Consider the following 14273-nt stretch of genomic DNA (forward strand, 5'->3'; position numbering starts at 1 on the left):
GCGACGATGGCGGTGGTGGCGACGGGGGTGGTGGACTCGGTGGTGGCGGTGAGGGTGGCGGGCTCGGCGGAGGCGGCGAAGGTAGCGGCGGCGAGGGTGGCGGTGGGTGGCGGCGGAGAGGGTGGCGGCGACGGCGACGGCGGTGACGGCGGTGGAGGGCTCGGCGGCGGCGGCGGCGGCGGCGGCGGCGAAGGTGGAGGCGACGGCGGCGGCGGTGACGGCGGCGGCGGAGAGGGAGGCGGGGGGCTCGGCGACGGTGGACTTGGAGGCAGCGGGCTCGGAGGCGGTGGGCTCGGCGGCGGAGGCGAAGGAGGCGGCGGTGATGGCGGCGGCGGCGATGGCGGCGGCGACGGTGGAAGAGGCAACGACGGTGGCGGCGACGGCGGCGGCGGGGAAGGCGGCGGAGGAGAGGGTCCCGGAAGACTCGGTGGAGGCGGCGACGGCGGTGGCGGCGATGGCGGAGGTGGCGAGGGTGGCGGTGGAGAGGGCGGCGGCGGCGAGGGAGGCGGGGCTGGTAGAGGCGGCGCGGATTGAGGCAAAGGTGGTGGCGGCGCGGGTGGCGGCGGCGAGGGTGGCGGTGGCGAGGGCGGCGGAGGTGAGGGCGGCGGCGAGGGCGGCGGCGGCGACGGCGAGGGCGGCGAGGGCGGCGGCGGCGAGGGCGGCGGTGAAGAGGGCGGCGGCGGCGAGGACGGCGGCGGCGAGGGTGGCGGTGGAGAGGGCGGTGGCGGCGAGGCGAGACGCCCCGCGAGGGCGTGAAGGACGGGTGAGTCGTATGCGCACTTGTACGCAACTGTGAGCGCCGTGCTGCCAATAGAGGGGCCAGCCAGGACGGCCGGCTGCCTGAGCGGGCATTGGCGGCGGGCGGCGGCGAACGCACCTCCCGAGGGACTTGCGTTGCGCCACCAAGTTTCGCGGGGCCGCCGGGATTCCTGCGGCGCCAGCTCCAGCCTTTCGTCATGCGCCGCCGCCCCTCTGGGGGCGCACCGGCAGTTCCCCACGCGGAGTTCCCCACGCCGTACCGGTGTTCCCCACGCGCTGTGCCGGTGTTCCCCACGCGAATTTCGAGTTCCCCACGCGGGTGTATAACTCTTGGTTTTGTAAGTAACGCGGGCTGTGCCACAGTGAAATGGCACTAGCCAAGGCCAACCGCTCTCCGGGTAAAGCACCCGGGTATATGTATGTAACTGTAGAGAGGACTCGGTTTGGGGAGGGGTGGGGGGGGGAACTTTTCGGCGGTCGTGGAGGGTCGTGGAGGTCGTGGAGTGGCGAGTCACGCTCGTGCGGACAGCATCGATGCCGTCGCCGGACGCGGCGGCGAGGCACACGGGCGCCGGCGTGGCGCGTCGGCAGGCCCACCACGAGCGGATGCGCGACGAGCGCGCTCGGGAAGCGGCCGCGGGCGATGCGGAGCTTCCGCCGGAGGACGACGCGGTCGAGATGGCGAGCGCCGCCCACGTGATGGACAGCGTGGCGGAGGTGGGCCCGAACTACACCCTGCTGCGCAGCAAGGAGACGAAGGGTGGCGAAGCGGCGGAAGCGAAAGCGCGAGGATGCCAGGGCGGCGCTCGACGGCCACACTGTCCTGTCCACCGGATCGCGCCTCGAGATCTTCTGCGACAGTGAGCGGTGGTACCCTGCGACCGTCATGGCGCGGGAGGAGGACGGAGACGGACGGATCGTGCACGAGGTCGAGTACGACGGCTACGGATCGGCGGTGGTGGAACATGCTGGACGACGAGCGGTGGCGCGCCGTCCCAGAGCAGGCCGGCGCGGGCGCAGGCGGCGCTGCCACAGACGGGGATGGGGATGCGGCGATGGACCGCGCGGACGGCGAGCATGGCGCCCGTGCCGCGGGCGCCGCCGAGGCGGCCGAGGTGCGGCCGGCGCCGCCTCCTGTGCGCCGGGGTGTGCGGCGCAGCGCGCTGGCGGACGCCCTCGAGGCGGAGGATGACGAGCAGCAGGAGGAGGCCGCGCGCGGCGATGGGCGGCCGATGCTAGCGCCCCACGGTCCGGCGCTGTCGGTGCAGCTTCGGCGCGAGTTCCTGGCGACGCAGGCCGCGGCGGGGAAGAGCGTGCCGATGCAGCGGACGGCCCTCGGTCTGCACCCGACGGTGCGGTGGACGATCCGCTTCGGCAAGTGGGCGACGACGCGAATCATCGCGCCGAGGGCGAGCCGGTGGCACGCGACCGAACAGGGCGACGCGCGGGAGGAGGAGCCGACGGTGCGCACGGGTCGCGGCGAGAACACGATCTACGTCGCGCTGCAGCACATGAAGAACCACGTGTGGCGCGAGATCTGGCCGGCGATGCCGGACGACGCGAGGCAGTACTGGCGGCTGGTGACCAAGCAGGTGATGTCGCTGTACGACGGCGGCGGCGGCGGGATGAAGGACGCGGCAGGAGCCGCCGGCCGGGCGGCGGGCCGCGAGGCGGCGCGGGAGAGCGCGTCGCACGGGCAGAGTGAGGCGGCGCAGCTATCGTGACATACCTGCAAAAGTCCAGGTTTACCCGAAAAATACCTGGACGCGTCCCGACCAACGTATGCCGCGCACGACGCCATATCGCCTTGTCCCAGGGCCAGTGCGCTACTTGCGGCGCGCAACTCCTGCTCAAGTACGCGCACCTTTCCTTCTGCTGCCGCTATGCGTGTCTTAAGGCAGCTGCGGCGAAGCGGCGGGCGCGGCATGCCGATGGCAGTGCGGACGATGCGGTTGCGATGTGTTCTGCTTCAAGATCGTGGCGGTGCTTGGCATGCACTTCTGCGATCCCAATCAGCTCATCGCAACGAAGCAGCGCAACAAGCTGGCTGCTGCCAACAAGGCCCTATGCTACCTCACGCGCGGATCGTTCAAAGAGGACCAGCATACACAGGCTTCTGTGACATGCGTTTGTTTGAGCTTGAGGCTATTTGTGAGAACTGTTTGGCTTGAACATTGCGCTCAAGAAGAGCAACGAGAATCGGAAGAGACATCAGAAACGGCTACAGCGGCCGTCACACGACGCTCGGCTGGCGAATAAACGCGCTCGTCGGTGACGGCTTCCTCCAACCTGCGCCGCGCTCGGCGAACCTCGACAGCGCCTTCGGTGGCATGCAGCTCTTTGCGCCTGAAGCTTGGAGAGCAGCTCCTCTGCTGCTCACACGCTCTGCACAGATGGCACAGCCTACTGTGCGGCTGCCACAGCTGTGACAGCGATGGGCTCGCCCTCACTGGCCCTCAGTCACTTGTGCTGCGGCTTGTGTGAGCGACACTGCTCGGCGACTGCTGGCACACTGTGAGACCATGGGTGGGAGGTAAAACCACGCTACCAGCGCTTGGTCACATCGGCCCCGAGGTCAGATTCTTCTACTCTGTTGATGACAACACTTGTCTACTCGCTGGAGCCGAGCAGGAGGGCCCGGCGCACAACCCCTGGTCAACTCACCCTCCACACCCCGTAGGCAGGCAAAGATGAGAGATCCACTGATGGATATGAAGAGAGGGAATGCTCTGCCCTCATCGTCATCCGGCTGCCCATCAAAGCTTGGGGCCAGATCGTATCGAGAACGGAAAACACGCCGCCGATGCTGAGCCCCACGAGTATGTCTTCTTGGTTCTTGTCGTTGACGTTGGTGCTCTGAAAGCTGAAAAAGTGTGAATGCTGTGAAAAGAGAGTTAAACATATTAGGGGGACGGGGGGAGAGCGGTCTAGGGCGTGCAGACTGCAGTATACTCACAGAACGCCACAAATTTGTCAACCCGCAAAACACTCACTGTCACTGCAGTATATTCGGGGCAGGGGCCGCGTCAATCTTTCGCTGCGGTTCTGTTCGGGTCGAGGTCCTGCGGCCGTCGATGCGCCGCGCAGTCCGCTGGCGTGCAGCTGCAGGCGGAGGTGGCCGAGGTGATGGCGGAGGCGGGGGCGGCCGCCGCGGCAAGGTTCCCGAATGGCGCGTCGAGTTTTGTGGGGCGGAAGTGGCCCTGTCAGCTGCCGCTTTGCTTGGGGCCCCGTCCTGAGTGAGGGCGGCGGCCGCTGGCGGGCCCCGGCGAAGGCCCTTTGGCGGCGGCCGCGCGACATCCTCTTTCGACGGCGGCGGACCCGACACCGAGAGAAGCGGCAGCGGCGGCGGCGGCAGCAGTGGCGGCGGCGGCGGCGTTGGGCCGAGCTGCACTGGCGTCAGCGGCGGAGAGGGCAGCGGCGGCGGCGCAGAGGCGAGGGATCGTTGCGCGGCGATGAGGCAGGAGGCGGTGACGTTGCAGAGAGCGGCGGCGCAGAAGAGCGACAAGTTGCGGCGGCCGCGGATCTCGTTGTACCCGAAGAGAGACCAGAGGATGGAGACGAGGAAGGCGCCTGCGGGAGGGGTCGGAGGGGGGGGTTTGGAGGGGTTGTGGCAAAGGTTTGGGGGAAGGGGGGGGAGGGGGGGGGATGCCGTTGGAGGAGAGAGCGTAGCCGATCCCGAAACCGAGCGTGTCGATCGCAACCTGTTCACGGCGTGAGGCGTGAGCGGCGTCGCTCTCGAGCCGACGCCCAAAGCGGCTCGAGATCGCAAACCATCGTGCAGACTGTAGAGACGCCCCACAGCAGACCGGCCCCGATGGAAGGCAGCATCGCCTCCAACGGCACGGCGTGAACCGCGAGGCGGCGCCACTGCGCTCCAAGCGCGTACGCCGCGTAGATGCCGACGGCGCCGCAAAACGAGCCGAGGAACTGGGCAAGGGTGACGCGCATCCGGCGGAGGAGCGCGCCGGCGGCCGGGTCCGTGTCGGGGTGTCGGATGACGTAGATCGCGCACGGCAGGAACTGGACGCCGTACATGCAGCCCGCGTACAGCGCGAGCGCGATGCCGCGCACCCACGCGCCGCCGAGCGAGCCGCCTTTGCCCCGGAGCGGCGCAGTCGCCTCCTCGCCCTCCCACTCCCCAACCGCGGGCAGAGCCGCCGCTGCGACCGCAGACCCGCCGAGTGGCTCGCTCGGGCCGGCGGCCGGCCCGCCCTTCGCTCCGTTGCGGCCGGCCCGCCGCAGCGGCGGTGCGGCAAGCGCGTCCGCATCGGAGGGAGGCACAGCTGTGAGGGGCTCCGACGGGCCGAATCTTGGCCGGCATGCAGCAATGAGGCTCTGCTCGGGGAGGCAGTCCTCGTCGACGGGTGCCTCGGAAGGGCTCGGCGGGGGCGAGTCCTACTCAGAGAGCTGCAGGGGTGGAGGGAGAGGCGGAGGCGCGAGACGCACTCCCCAAGCTCCGCTGCACTCGCCTCCTCGCCGCCTCGCGCGAGCCCGGTCACTGCAGCCGCATCCTTGGCCGCCGCGTGCCCGTTTTGCATAGCGTCTGCGAGAGCGTCCGACGACGGTGAACGCGGCGACTCGGCGGCCACCTCCGGCTCCGCCACACTCAGCTCCGTCTCCGCCAGCGGGCCCACGCTCAGGTAGCGCCCCGACGCCATTCGCCGGCGCGACGCCGGCTCGCTCGCCGTCGGAGGCTGCACGCCCGCAAAGAGGAGCAGGCCGCAGACGGACAGTCCGCAGCCCGTCCAGCCCATCCACGCGAGGCCGAGCTGAGAGGGAGGCAGGCACTCGTGCTGGACGCACGGGCCGGCTATGCCGGCGGCGTACGCGACCGCGATCGAGGTGCCCGTCTGCACCGCCATCGCGAGCCCGATGCCGAGGCAGCGCACCATCTCGACTGTGGCGGCATTGCCACATGCCCAGAGCACGCCGGTGAGCATGCAGAGGAGCGGCAGTCGGGGCCGCAGCTCGCCGGCGAGGTGGTCGTCGCCCGGGGCGTAGCCGTCCTCTGGCGGCGCCGCCGCCAGCGTGGCGAGGCCGACCAGCAGCACGCCAGAGCACATCCACAGCTGAAAGAGGAAGCCGTCCCCGAGGCTCGCCTCGTGCTGCTTGATGAGGACGGGCCAGGTGCCCCAGCCAAAGGAGCCGAATAGGGCAGCGCCGAAGCCCGCAGCGAGGCTCATACAATGTGCTTGGGTGCACGGCCACAGCGCGCGGGCGAACTTTCTCAGAGAAGAAATCAAACATCACTGGTGGCTTGTCTGTTCTCTAGAGGCAGACTCCCTAGGGTGGGCGACGGCTAGCGCACCACACACATCTCCTTAAAATCCCTGTGTGGTGGCGGCGTGCCGTCCTCCCATCCCTCCCTTGGGTTCTCTGTTTTCTTTCTTTCTTTGTTTTCTTTCTTTTAAATGAAATGTGCCCATGCCCATGCCCATGCCCAGACCGCTAACTCGAGCGAGCCCAAACAGGGCCGTGCCGCTCCTCTCCACCGTGATGCTCCTCGCCATCATCGTCACCACGACGAGTCAGCTGCGGACGGGCGTCGCCCGCGACATGCGCACGTAGCCCGACAACTTTCAAGCACGCAGGCAGAACCCTGAGAACGTCGCCATCGTGTAGCAGGCAGGCCTGGCTAGCCGCGTGTTGGGGAGTAGTGTTTGTTTGTGTGGTGTACTCTCTCTCCACTCAGTGTATATACAGTGAGTGAGCAGCGCACGATAAAAACAATGAAAAAACCTCGAAGCCCTGGGAGCCCTCCCCCTACTGTTTTAAAAATCCACACACTAGGCACGGGACTGGCGCGCACTGGCACTAACACAGGAGAATTTTACAAACAAGCTCGCTCGCACGACACTAGGCACGGGACTGGCGCGCACTGGCACTAAGAAGAATTCTAAAATTCGCCTCTCTCACACAAAAACACAACCCCTGACCCAAGCAAGACGCACAAGCAAGCACAGACAGTCGAGAAGGGAAGAGACAGCAACGACAGCACACTGAGCGAAGAATTCGCGACGATCTTCGTGCACGTCCGCTCGTCCAAGCCCATCTGCTATGGCCGAACTTTCAGAGAGCCGAAAGCAGGCAAGACCGGCAACGCTCATACTCTAACTCTGAAAAATCCTCCAAACTCTTCCCCCATCTCAAAAACTCTCTCAAAAAGAATCCTCTGACGCAAAAGACCGACTTTGCCACAAACTATCCCGAAACAAACAACCCCGAAAGCATTTCCTCCTCGTGACTTGTCACCAGGAACGGCGAATCCGTGTATGATGTGGCGCGCCCGTATCGCTGCACACCGGCCATCCGAATTCGCAGCCTCCACAGTTTGCGCAATATATGCGAGAACATCTTCGCTCCAAATGAGACTCGGAGGAAAGTTTTTTTGGAGCACTTGGAGTGCAGTCATTAGCCTCACATCCAGGGCCGGGGAGCTAAGAAGCGCACCCAGCGGGCCGGATGATCGGGATCGGGCTACGGGCAAGAAAGCCCTAGCCCCGGGGGTGCGCGTTCGCAGGGAAAGGGCCGTAAAGTAAACACGGGTCTCCGAGGGTTAGTTCCGTGTACCGGGTTTCCCCTTAACTGCAGAACGCCCCCTCTACTCGGAGCTAACGGACACACAACACTGTACTCCACGCACGTACACGGATACGCCTCATGTGCGCCCGCCCGACTCCGGTCCCAGAGTCCCTTCCCTCGCCCGTCAGGGCGAGCCCTCGGCTCGTTCCGGTCCCTTGCTCGCCTTCCGGGCGTTACCAGACTGCCTCTGTAGTCGTTTTTGATGCCTCTTCCTCGGCTGTGGCCTCGACTCCGCTTCGCCTTCGACTGGTACCGCAGCCTCCGAGAGCGTCGGCGGCCCGGTCGGGGTCTCCCCGGGCGAGGACGGCGGCATTGGATCGTGTCGCCACCCCTCCCAGGGAGGACGGGCCCGCTCTCCCTGGTCGGCGAGTCGCGCCCGCATCCGCGGCCTCTCTATCGTTCTCGGCTCGCCCTCCCCCTCCGCCGGCTCCTCACTAAGCTCGGGGAGGCGCGGTCCCTCTTGTCGTAGATCACGGCGGTCCAGCCGCCGCCGCGACGGGTCTACCCCCGGTGGGCTCGCACGACCCGACTCCCCTCGCAGAGGCCGAGTCAGCTCGACTCTCACCTCCCCCGACAGTTGACTCCAGGCCTCACCCGGGGCCCTCCGGTCCCGGCCTTCCGGTCCGCCGGCTGACCCGCTGTCTCCCCACGGCACCCCCCCCCCTCGGACCCCTCCCCCGGGTACCCCAGCCTCCGACGGGCCGGCTCCGGAACGCCGCCGATGCGGCGTATGCCCCTCCCCCCTCGCTCTTCTCCCTCCCGAGGTCTTGCAGCTGCCCCTGTATGTGCGACACAATCCTCTCGTGCGAAGTGGTGGGGAGCTTCTCCCCCGTCGCCTCGTCTACGTCGAGGAGGAGGCCATCCACCTTCCCGCCCCCTCCCCTCCCGCCCATTTTTTTTTCTAAATCAGTCTTGCAAATTAACGCGTACGTGCGGGGTTCGCTCCGACCTTCTACCGAAAAATAGCCTCGCTGCCGACCTTCTACCCATACATATACGGCAATAAACGGTTTACGGCTTTAGTTAGCATCGCTCCCGGCATTCTACTTACGTAGAACGAACACGAAGAGCTCGGACTCTGTATGACAAACACTTGATCACACACACGAAAACAGAGAGCGCGCGGGTTCTCAAGAATCGATTGACGTAAATACAACAAATATGCCATGTTAAAGAGTGCAACGCCTTCATTGGGGGTGTGTTTGCGCGATTGACATGTACATGTGAGGGTACTTTGCAACCTCGCGCACTCTTCGTGAGACGCAGAAAGTCCCGATAATGTTATGCTTGCTCTGTAGCATATTCTCGGCATGCACATGCACATGTGCATCATTGTATGTGCCTGCAGTCCACTCGCAGACGGCAGGGGTCCTCGTCGATGACGGATCGCACCACGCTGCTAAAACTCGTCCAGCTGAGGTTGTTGTTCTGATTCCACGCCCGCCTAGCGCGCGAGGCTCGGAGCGTGACATCGGAAAGATTGCCCTCCCCCCCAGCGTGCAATGCGCCTACGACAATGCGCTTGAACCGCAGCGTCGGCTCCACACGCTGCCGAAACAGGTCCCGCCATCCAACGTCCGGGTTGTCCTCAAATCCTCGGTTGATTGCCTCGACCAAGGTGCGGCCCGAGCGGAGATGCATGGCGTGTATGCAGTCGCCGCCATTCATGCAGACGAGCATATCCACTGCTCGCACGCGCGCGATCGTCTCACGTAGGCTGAGTGTTGCAAAGGGAACGGCATTGCAGTGGATGGACCATCCCCGGTGCCGAAAGCTCGGGCACGCTGCCAGGAGCTCCGGGATATTGGCGATGTCCCGACCGTGACTTGACCGCCGGATGGTGAATAAGACTCTCAGCCGCTGCCTGGTCGTGTAGAAGCTCCTCGATTCCGCGCGAAGGTCGTCGAAGCCGAGCGCCGTATCCAAAGCCTGGCGTGCCAACCAGGCATCGCGGCCAAAGACGTGGCCAGGCCTGCACAGGCCCAAGCGCGCGAAGCACTCCCGCTTCGCACAGCGTGGGAGCGGCTGGCCCTTGACACGCGACGCGCCCAAGACGTCGTCACGCTCGAAGGTGCAGATGCCATCTGTGACAGCGGCGAGCGGTTCCCACGACTGCGGGAAGAGCGCACCGGAAAGCATGAGCCGCTCGCGCCCGAGTGTGCCCTGGTGCAGTGCCGCGCCCAGAGGTAGGATGGTCGTGAGCTGGACGTCACTGAACCCCACCTCCCACTTTGGCCACAGCATTCTCGCGGCCCTGGTTTCCACCGGCTCCGGCGGGAGTTGCCCGCTGACGACGGAGACGTCTTGCTCCAGGTGCCTGAGCGGGCCGAATGGATTGAGGGGGTCTTGGAGCCCGTGCATGTGCTCGAGTGCGATGGCGACATCGTCCGAGGCGTGCGGGCCATGCACTTCTATTTGGAAAGGGCGGTCGCGCATCGGGCACCGCGACGAGCAGCGAGGCTGCGGCCGGCCGAGCGTCACGCACGCCTGGCGAAGGTAGCTGCAGTCCACCATGGGCCGGTCGCCAACCTTGCGACGGCGATTGTTGACGTGAGGGAAACGGACCCGCTGGTGCAAAAGAAAGGAGTGGTTAGGTGACAGCAGGCTTTGGTTTGCATGCTGCAAGTAGGTCACCGCACGCCCCTTCCAGTAGTTTGACGACTGAAATGTGCCACAAGAGACCCAACAGAAGCAGCCCGCCGGCTGGCGTAGCGTAAAGGCCGGCCACTGCGTGCACTTCCTAGCGCATTGCCGCACGTGGGTGGCGCTGTGCCTGCGGTGAGCCTCGGCGAGTGTCTCGTCTTCGCCGCAATGACGCGGCACGCAGCGCCAGCCAGTGAGCTCGGTGCACTTGAGAGTCGCCGCTGTCGTGTGCATGGACAGTAGGACGAGCGCTGTCGGTCGTCGCCTCTTTTTCGTCGTCGGCGCGCTGCCCGCCGGCCGTCGTCGCTCCATTCTGATGGTGAGAACGGCGTCTTTTCGGGGAAGTGTTTTTGAGAAAAACGTTAGTGCTGATCTAGAGATCTATCAGAATGCCATCGCCAGTATGTGCTAAGGACAACAGGTTGTGACTCTCAAGCAGTCGTATTCGTAACTACAGTTTCGTGATGGTCCGAGAACTCAACTTCGTAGCAATTACTAGTTCTGCAGCGTGCACCTCAATCCTGTACCGTGTTTGTTATGACCCCCCCCAATGAACACACCAGTGAGGGTGGGCGAGACGATCGAGGCGTCCCGTACCATGCGGAACCGACCCTATCCAGTGCTCAAGTGCTCAAGGTCTGCAGACTTCGCCGACCTGTTTAGATTTTAATTCGGGTCGGCAACGAGCGCTTCTGACAGTGCCGGACGGTGGAAAATTGGCCAGGGTCCTATACGAGAAGAGGGCCCTTAGGGGCCTAGAGAACACTTTCCCTTTTCTCCCAGTCAGCTAAAAGTACAGTCCGAGAAATTAATCTGCGGCGCCATACTTGGTTGGGAGCGTGCGTCCGATCGGCAATCCGCACACGCAAGTTGGCGCGACAATGTCGAGCCACCCGCGCGAGCACCGCCCCGTCACGGCGATGGACTGGGCCGCTCTGGCGCTCGGCGACCACTCCGCCCTCCGCACGGGCGCGCCGCTGCGCGCGCCGGTTTACAGGGGTGCTGGCGCTCCGGCTCCAGCCGAGAGCCTGAGTGAGCCGCTGATCACCGCCCCTGGCCCGGCGATTGAGGACTTTCCCAGCCTGATGGACGCGGTTGCGCCTCCTCCGGCGACGACCGCGTCCGGCTACAAGCGGATCCCGGAGTCGGAGCGCGTGCAGGCGGCAGTCGAGGCGGCGTGCGTTGCCGCCGAGGCCAGAATGGGGAAGAATGCGGAGGGCATCGTCTCGTGCCTGCGCTTCTCGGCGCCCGCGATCGGCGTCGGCTGGCGGGTCCTCTTCGTGCTGGTCAAGCTCTACGTGTGGCTCTTCAAGGTGGGGTACTGGGTGTACGAGCGGCTGCCAAAGGCGCTCGCCCGCTTCATCTTCGGGCTGACGCTCGCCATGTTCGGCGGGACCTACGTCGTCACCCTCGCCGCGGTCGAAGGCTTCCACAAGCTCGGTGGCGCCAAGCTGTGGGGTGAGATCGTGTACATCTACGAGCAGGTGCTCATTGTCGAGGCGGCGAGCACCAAGGACGACGACCGTGACGAGGACGCGGACGGCATCGCGGACGTGGACCAGATCGCGCCGCACGAGCTGCTCCGGCGCAAGACGGTGGTCGCAATGGAGGCCATAACAGAGCCCGACCGACTGCAGACGGCCGTGGGCGCTTTCTGGACCGCCTATCTGGCGCGTGCCTCAGTCAGATCAGTGGGGAGTGCTCGCTCCGCACCCATCCCTCGCTGGCGTGTCGCAATCTAGGCGGTGCTGGCCTCGCTGAAGGTCATGTTCGCGCGGACGGTGGCGCTGGCGCTCGGGATCGCCGAGATGCTCAACCTGCCGTGCACGCGGGTGCTCGCGCCCGTCATCGCCCTGTGCCTTGGCCCAAAGACCAAGCACTGGGCCCCGACGATCGTCTCGAGCATGATCAACGTCATCGCCATCATCTTCGCGTGGTACATCCAGATGGTCATCTCGGCCTTCTACTCGGGGCTGCGCGGGGGGCGCATCGCTGGCAACGCCTTTGTGGACCTCGTCTCCTTCACAAAGGTCGAGATACTTTGCGACTCGCTGCGCGACGGGTTTTGCCCCAACGCGGAGTTTCTCAACTTTTTCAACAACAAGATTGGCGGTGAGGGGCTGGAGCATGTGATGCAGTTCCTCAAGGAGCGCGAGAGAGACAAGAGCAAGATCCTGCCAAAGCTGAACCGCGTACGCGTGGGCAAGAACAAGCTGTCGTCCGAGCAGCAGCAGGCGCTGAAGGAGCTCTGCTCGGAGCTCGGCCTCAAGTGTGAGACGTGAGAGGGTGGGCGGACACTTTTAGGACAGTCGTGCGCGACTTGGACTAGAGCGACACGTGATTTAGTCGAATTACAGTGGCTCACGAGATGTGTTTTGCTTTTGGGCTGGTCGCCTGATTGCGTCGTGGGCGCGTCCAAGCTGCAACCATAGCGAGCACATGCACATGTTGTGCATGTGCAGGTAAGACGGGAGAGAGTCGTGCGAAGAGAAGAGCAAGAGGCGCCTGTAGAGCTGTATATGCTGCGCTCAACGGAGTAGTGTCGCAGAGAGCATCGTGATCGTCCGTCGAGCGCGTCGTCCGCAGCTCGTGGACGTGGTCGTGTGCACGCGCTCTGGACTGCACTGGGGGGCACAGGAGACACCCAGACAGGTGTGCCGGCGGCTGGTGGCACCGTGCCGGTGGCGGGGTGCGGCACTGTGCCCCCCGGGTGTGGGCGCGCGGAGGGACCGCGGCGCCGACGATATTTTGCACCTTCAAACAGCTCTCCCCCCTCTGCACCACACACACATGATGAGCTCTCAACTCGTCTTTCGTTCGTGTGTACAAATCTTCTCCAGAGAGCCGACGTCTGCCCTACGCAGCCGCAGCCCGCGGGTTGAAGGTGACGCGCGCCGTCTCGCCGACCTCGAGCACGAACCGCTCGCCCGGCGCGAATAGGAGCACGCGGCGCGAGCCGGGCCGAGACGAGAGCAGCGGCGCGCGCCCGTCGCTCCGCTCGACGGTCCTCGTGCCGCACTTGGACCAGCAGTCGAAAATGGCAACCTCGTGCGCCGTGCGGAGCGCGATGAACTGCACGCGGCCGATGAGCAGGTTCTCGCCCTCCACCCCGCCACGCTTCTCGTGCCCGACCACGATGTCGCACAGCCCAAACCGGCCACACAGCACCGAGCCGCTCCCCGCCGCCTGCAGCTCACTCGTGCGCGGGCCCGTCCCGCTCACGAGAAACTCGAACCCCGCGCCGCTCCCATCGCCGCCCCCACCGCCGCCGCCGCTGCTTGGCCCCGGTGCCGCGCACGCCGCCGGCGCGGCGGCAGCGCCGTGCCGTTCACGAGTTCGGCGCGGGCTGTCTGCAGCCGCCGCCGCGGCGCCGCTGCGGCCGCGCGGACGGCAGCCAGCAGCCTCGCCGCTCAGGCTCTCCATCGACGCGGTGGGCTCGGCGCCCAGCACTGGAACAGGCCGCGTGCTGCCAGCCCCGCCCGCGGCCCTGCCCGCCGCGCCGCTGCCCGCCGCACCGCCGCCCGCCGCGCCGCTGCCCGCGCCGCCTCGAGGAGAGGCGCGGTCGATGAGACGATTGAGCTCGACGACGACTTCGAGAATCTGCGACTTGACGGCCGACCAACCCTCCGCCCAGCCGTCGGCTTGCAGCCGCCGCATTAATTGGTCATAGAAGCCGCGCAGGTCGTCCTCCTGCGCCTGTGACATCTGGCGCGCCGGCTCCTCGCGCTGGGAGCACATCGTGCTGAGTAGGCACTGCGAGACGCGCTGCGTCGCGCTCTGCTGCAGGCCGGGAGGCATGCTGCAGACCGCAGCTGCAGCCGGCCGCTTGCCCGATGCCGTCGCGGCTGCCGCGGGCTCCGCAGAGTTTGAACCCGAGCTCCGCCGCCGCTTGGCTGCGGGTGCCGCCGCGCTGCCGCCGGCTGCCTTGGCGCCGCCGCCGGCCCGGCGAGGCATGTGTTTGTACACCACACACACCGGCCGGGGCCGCGGCGATTCCTACTCTCCCGGGTACCCGCTGTATCGGGGTTATGCGGGTTTACGACCTGAGCCACAAAAATCGCACACGCGGAGCGGCTCAGGGGCCCAGGAAGCCGCGGAATCGCGAGAGTGGCATCAGGAACGACCTGCTCCTCACAGCTCCAACGCGTCGTGTGCTCGCAATCTAACGCCGCGGCCTCCGCCTTCGGCATTGCTCTTTGCGAGGGCGCGAGCGTGGCGGCGTGTTGGGCGGCGGCTGCCCGGCGGGCGTGTTGGAGGCCATCCAAATTATTAAACCGCAAGTCGGCTGC

The 14273-nt window shown here is 65.9% G+C and overlaps 3 protein-coding genes across 3 annotated transcripts; 1 reads left to right on the top strand and 2 right to left on the bottom strand.

Annotated features, from left to right (window-relative positions):
* Positions 1-3785: 3785 nt before the first annotated feature.
* On the bottom strand, positions 3786-5942 carry EMIHUDRAFT_114198 (hypothetical protein; the record flags this gene model as incomplete). Its single annotated transcript, XM_005780639.1, has 4 exons — positions 3786-3861; positions 4068-4329; positions 4566-5154; positions 5349-5942. The coding sequence occupies 4 exons, from the start codon at positions 5940-5942 to the stop codon at positions 3786-3788; spliced, it is 1521 nt and encodes a 506-aa protein (XP_005780696.1).
* Positions 5943-10865: 4923 nt separating this feature from the next.
* On the top strand, positions 10866-12266 carry EMIHUDRAFT_234874 (hypothetical protein; the record flags this gene model as incomplete). Its single annotated transcript, XM_005780640.1, has 2 exons — positions 10866-11666; positions 11727-12266. The coding sequence occupies 2 exons, from the start codon at positions 10866-10868 to the stop codon at positions 12264-12266; spliced, it is 1341 nt and encodes a 446-aa protein (XP_005780697.1).
* A 574-nt stretch (positions 12267-12840) lies between these two features.
* EMIHUDRAFT_234875 (hypothetical protein) lies at positions 12841-14174 on the bottom strand (the record flags this gene model as incomplete). The annotated part of the gene is made up of 4 exons (XM_005780641.1): positions 12841-13170; positions 13576-13877; positions 13997-14027; positions 14109-14174. 4 exons carry the CDS (start codon positions 14172-14174, stop codon positions 12841-12843), a joined length of 729 nt encoding a protein of 242 aa, XP_005780698.1.
* Between the last annotated feature and the right edge of the window lie 99 nt (positions 14175-14273).

This window comes from Emiliania huxleyi (assembly GCF_000372725.1).
Source record: "Emiliania huxleyi CCMP1516 chromosome Unknown EMIHUscaffold_210, whole genome shotgun sequence".
NCBI classification, from domain to species: Eukaryota; Haptophyta; order Isochrysidales; family Noelaerhabdaceae; genus Emiliania; species Emiliania huxleyi.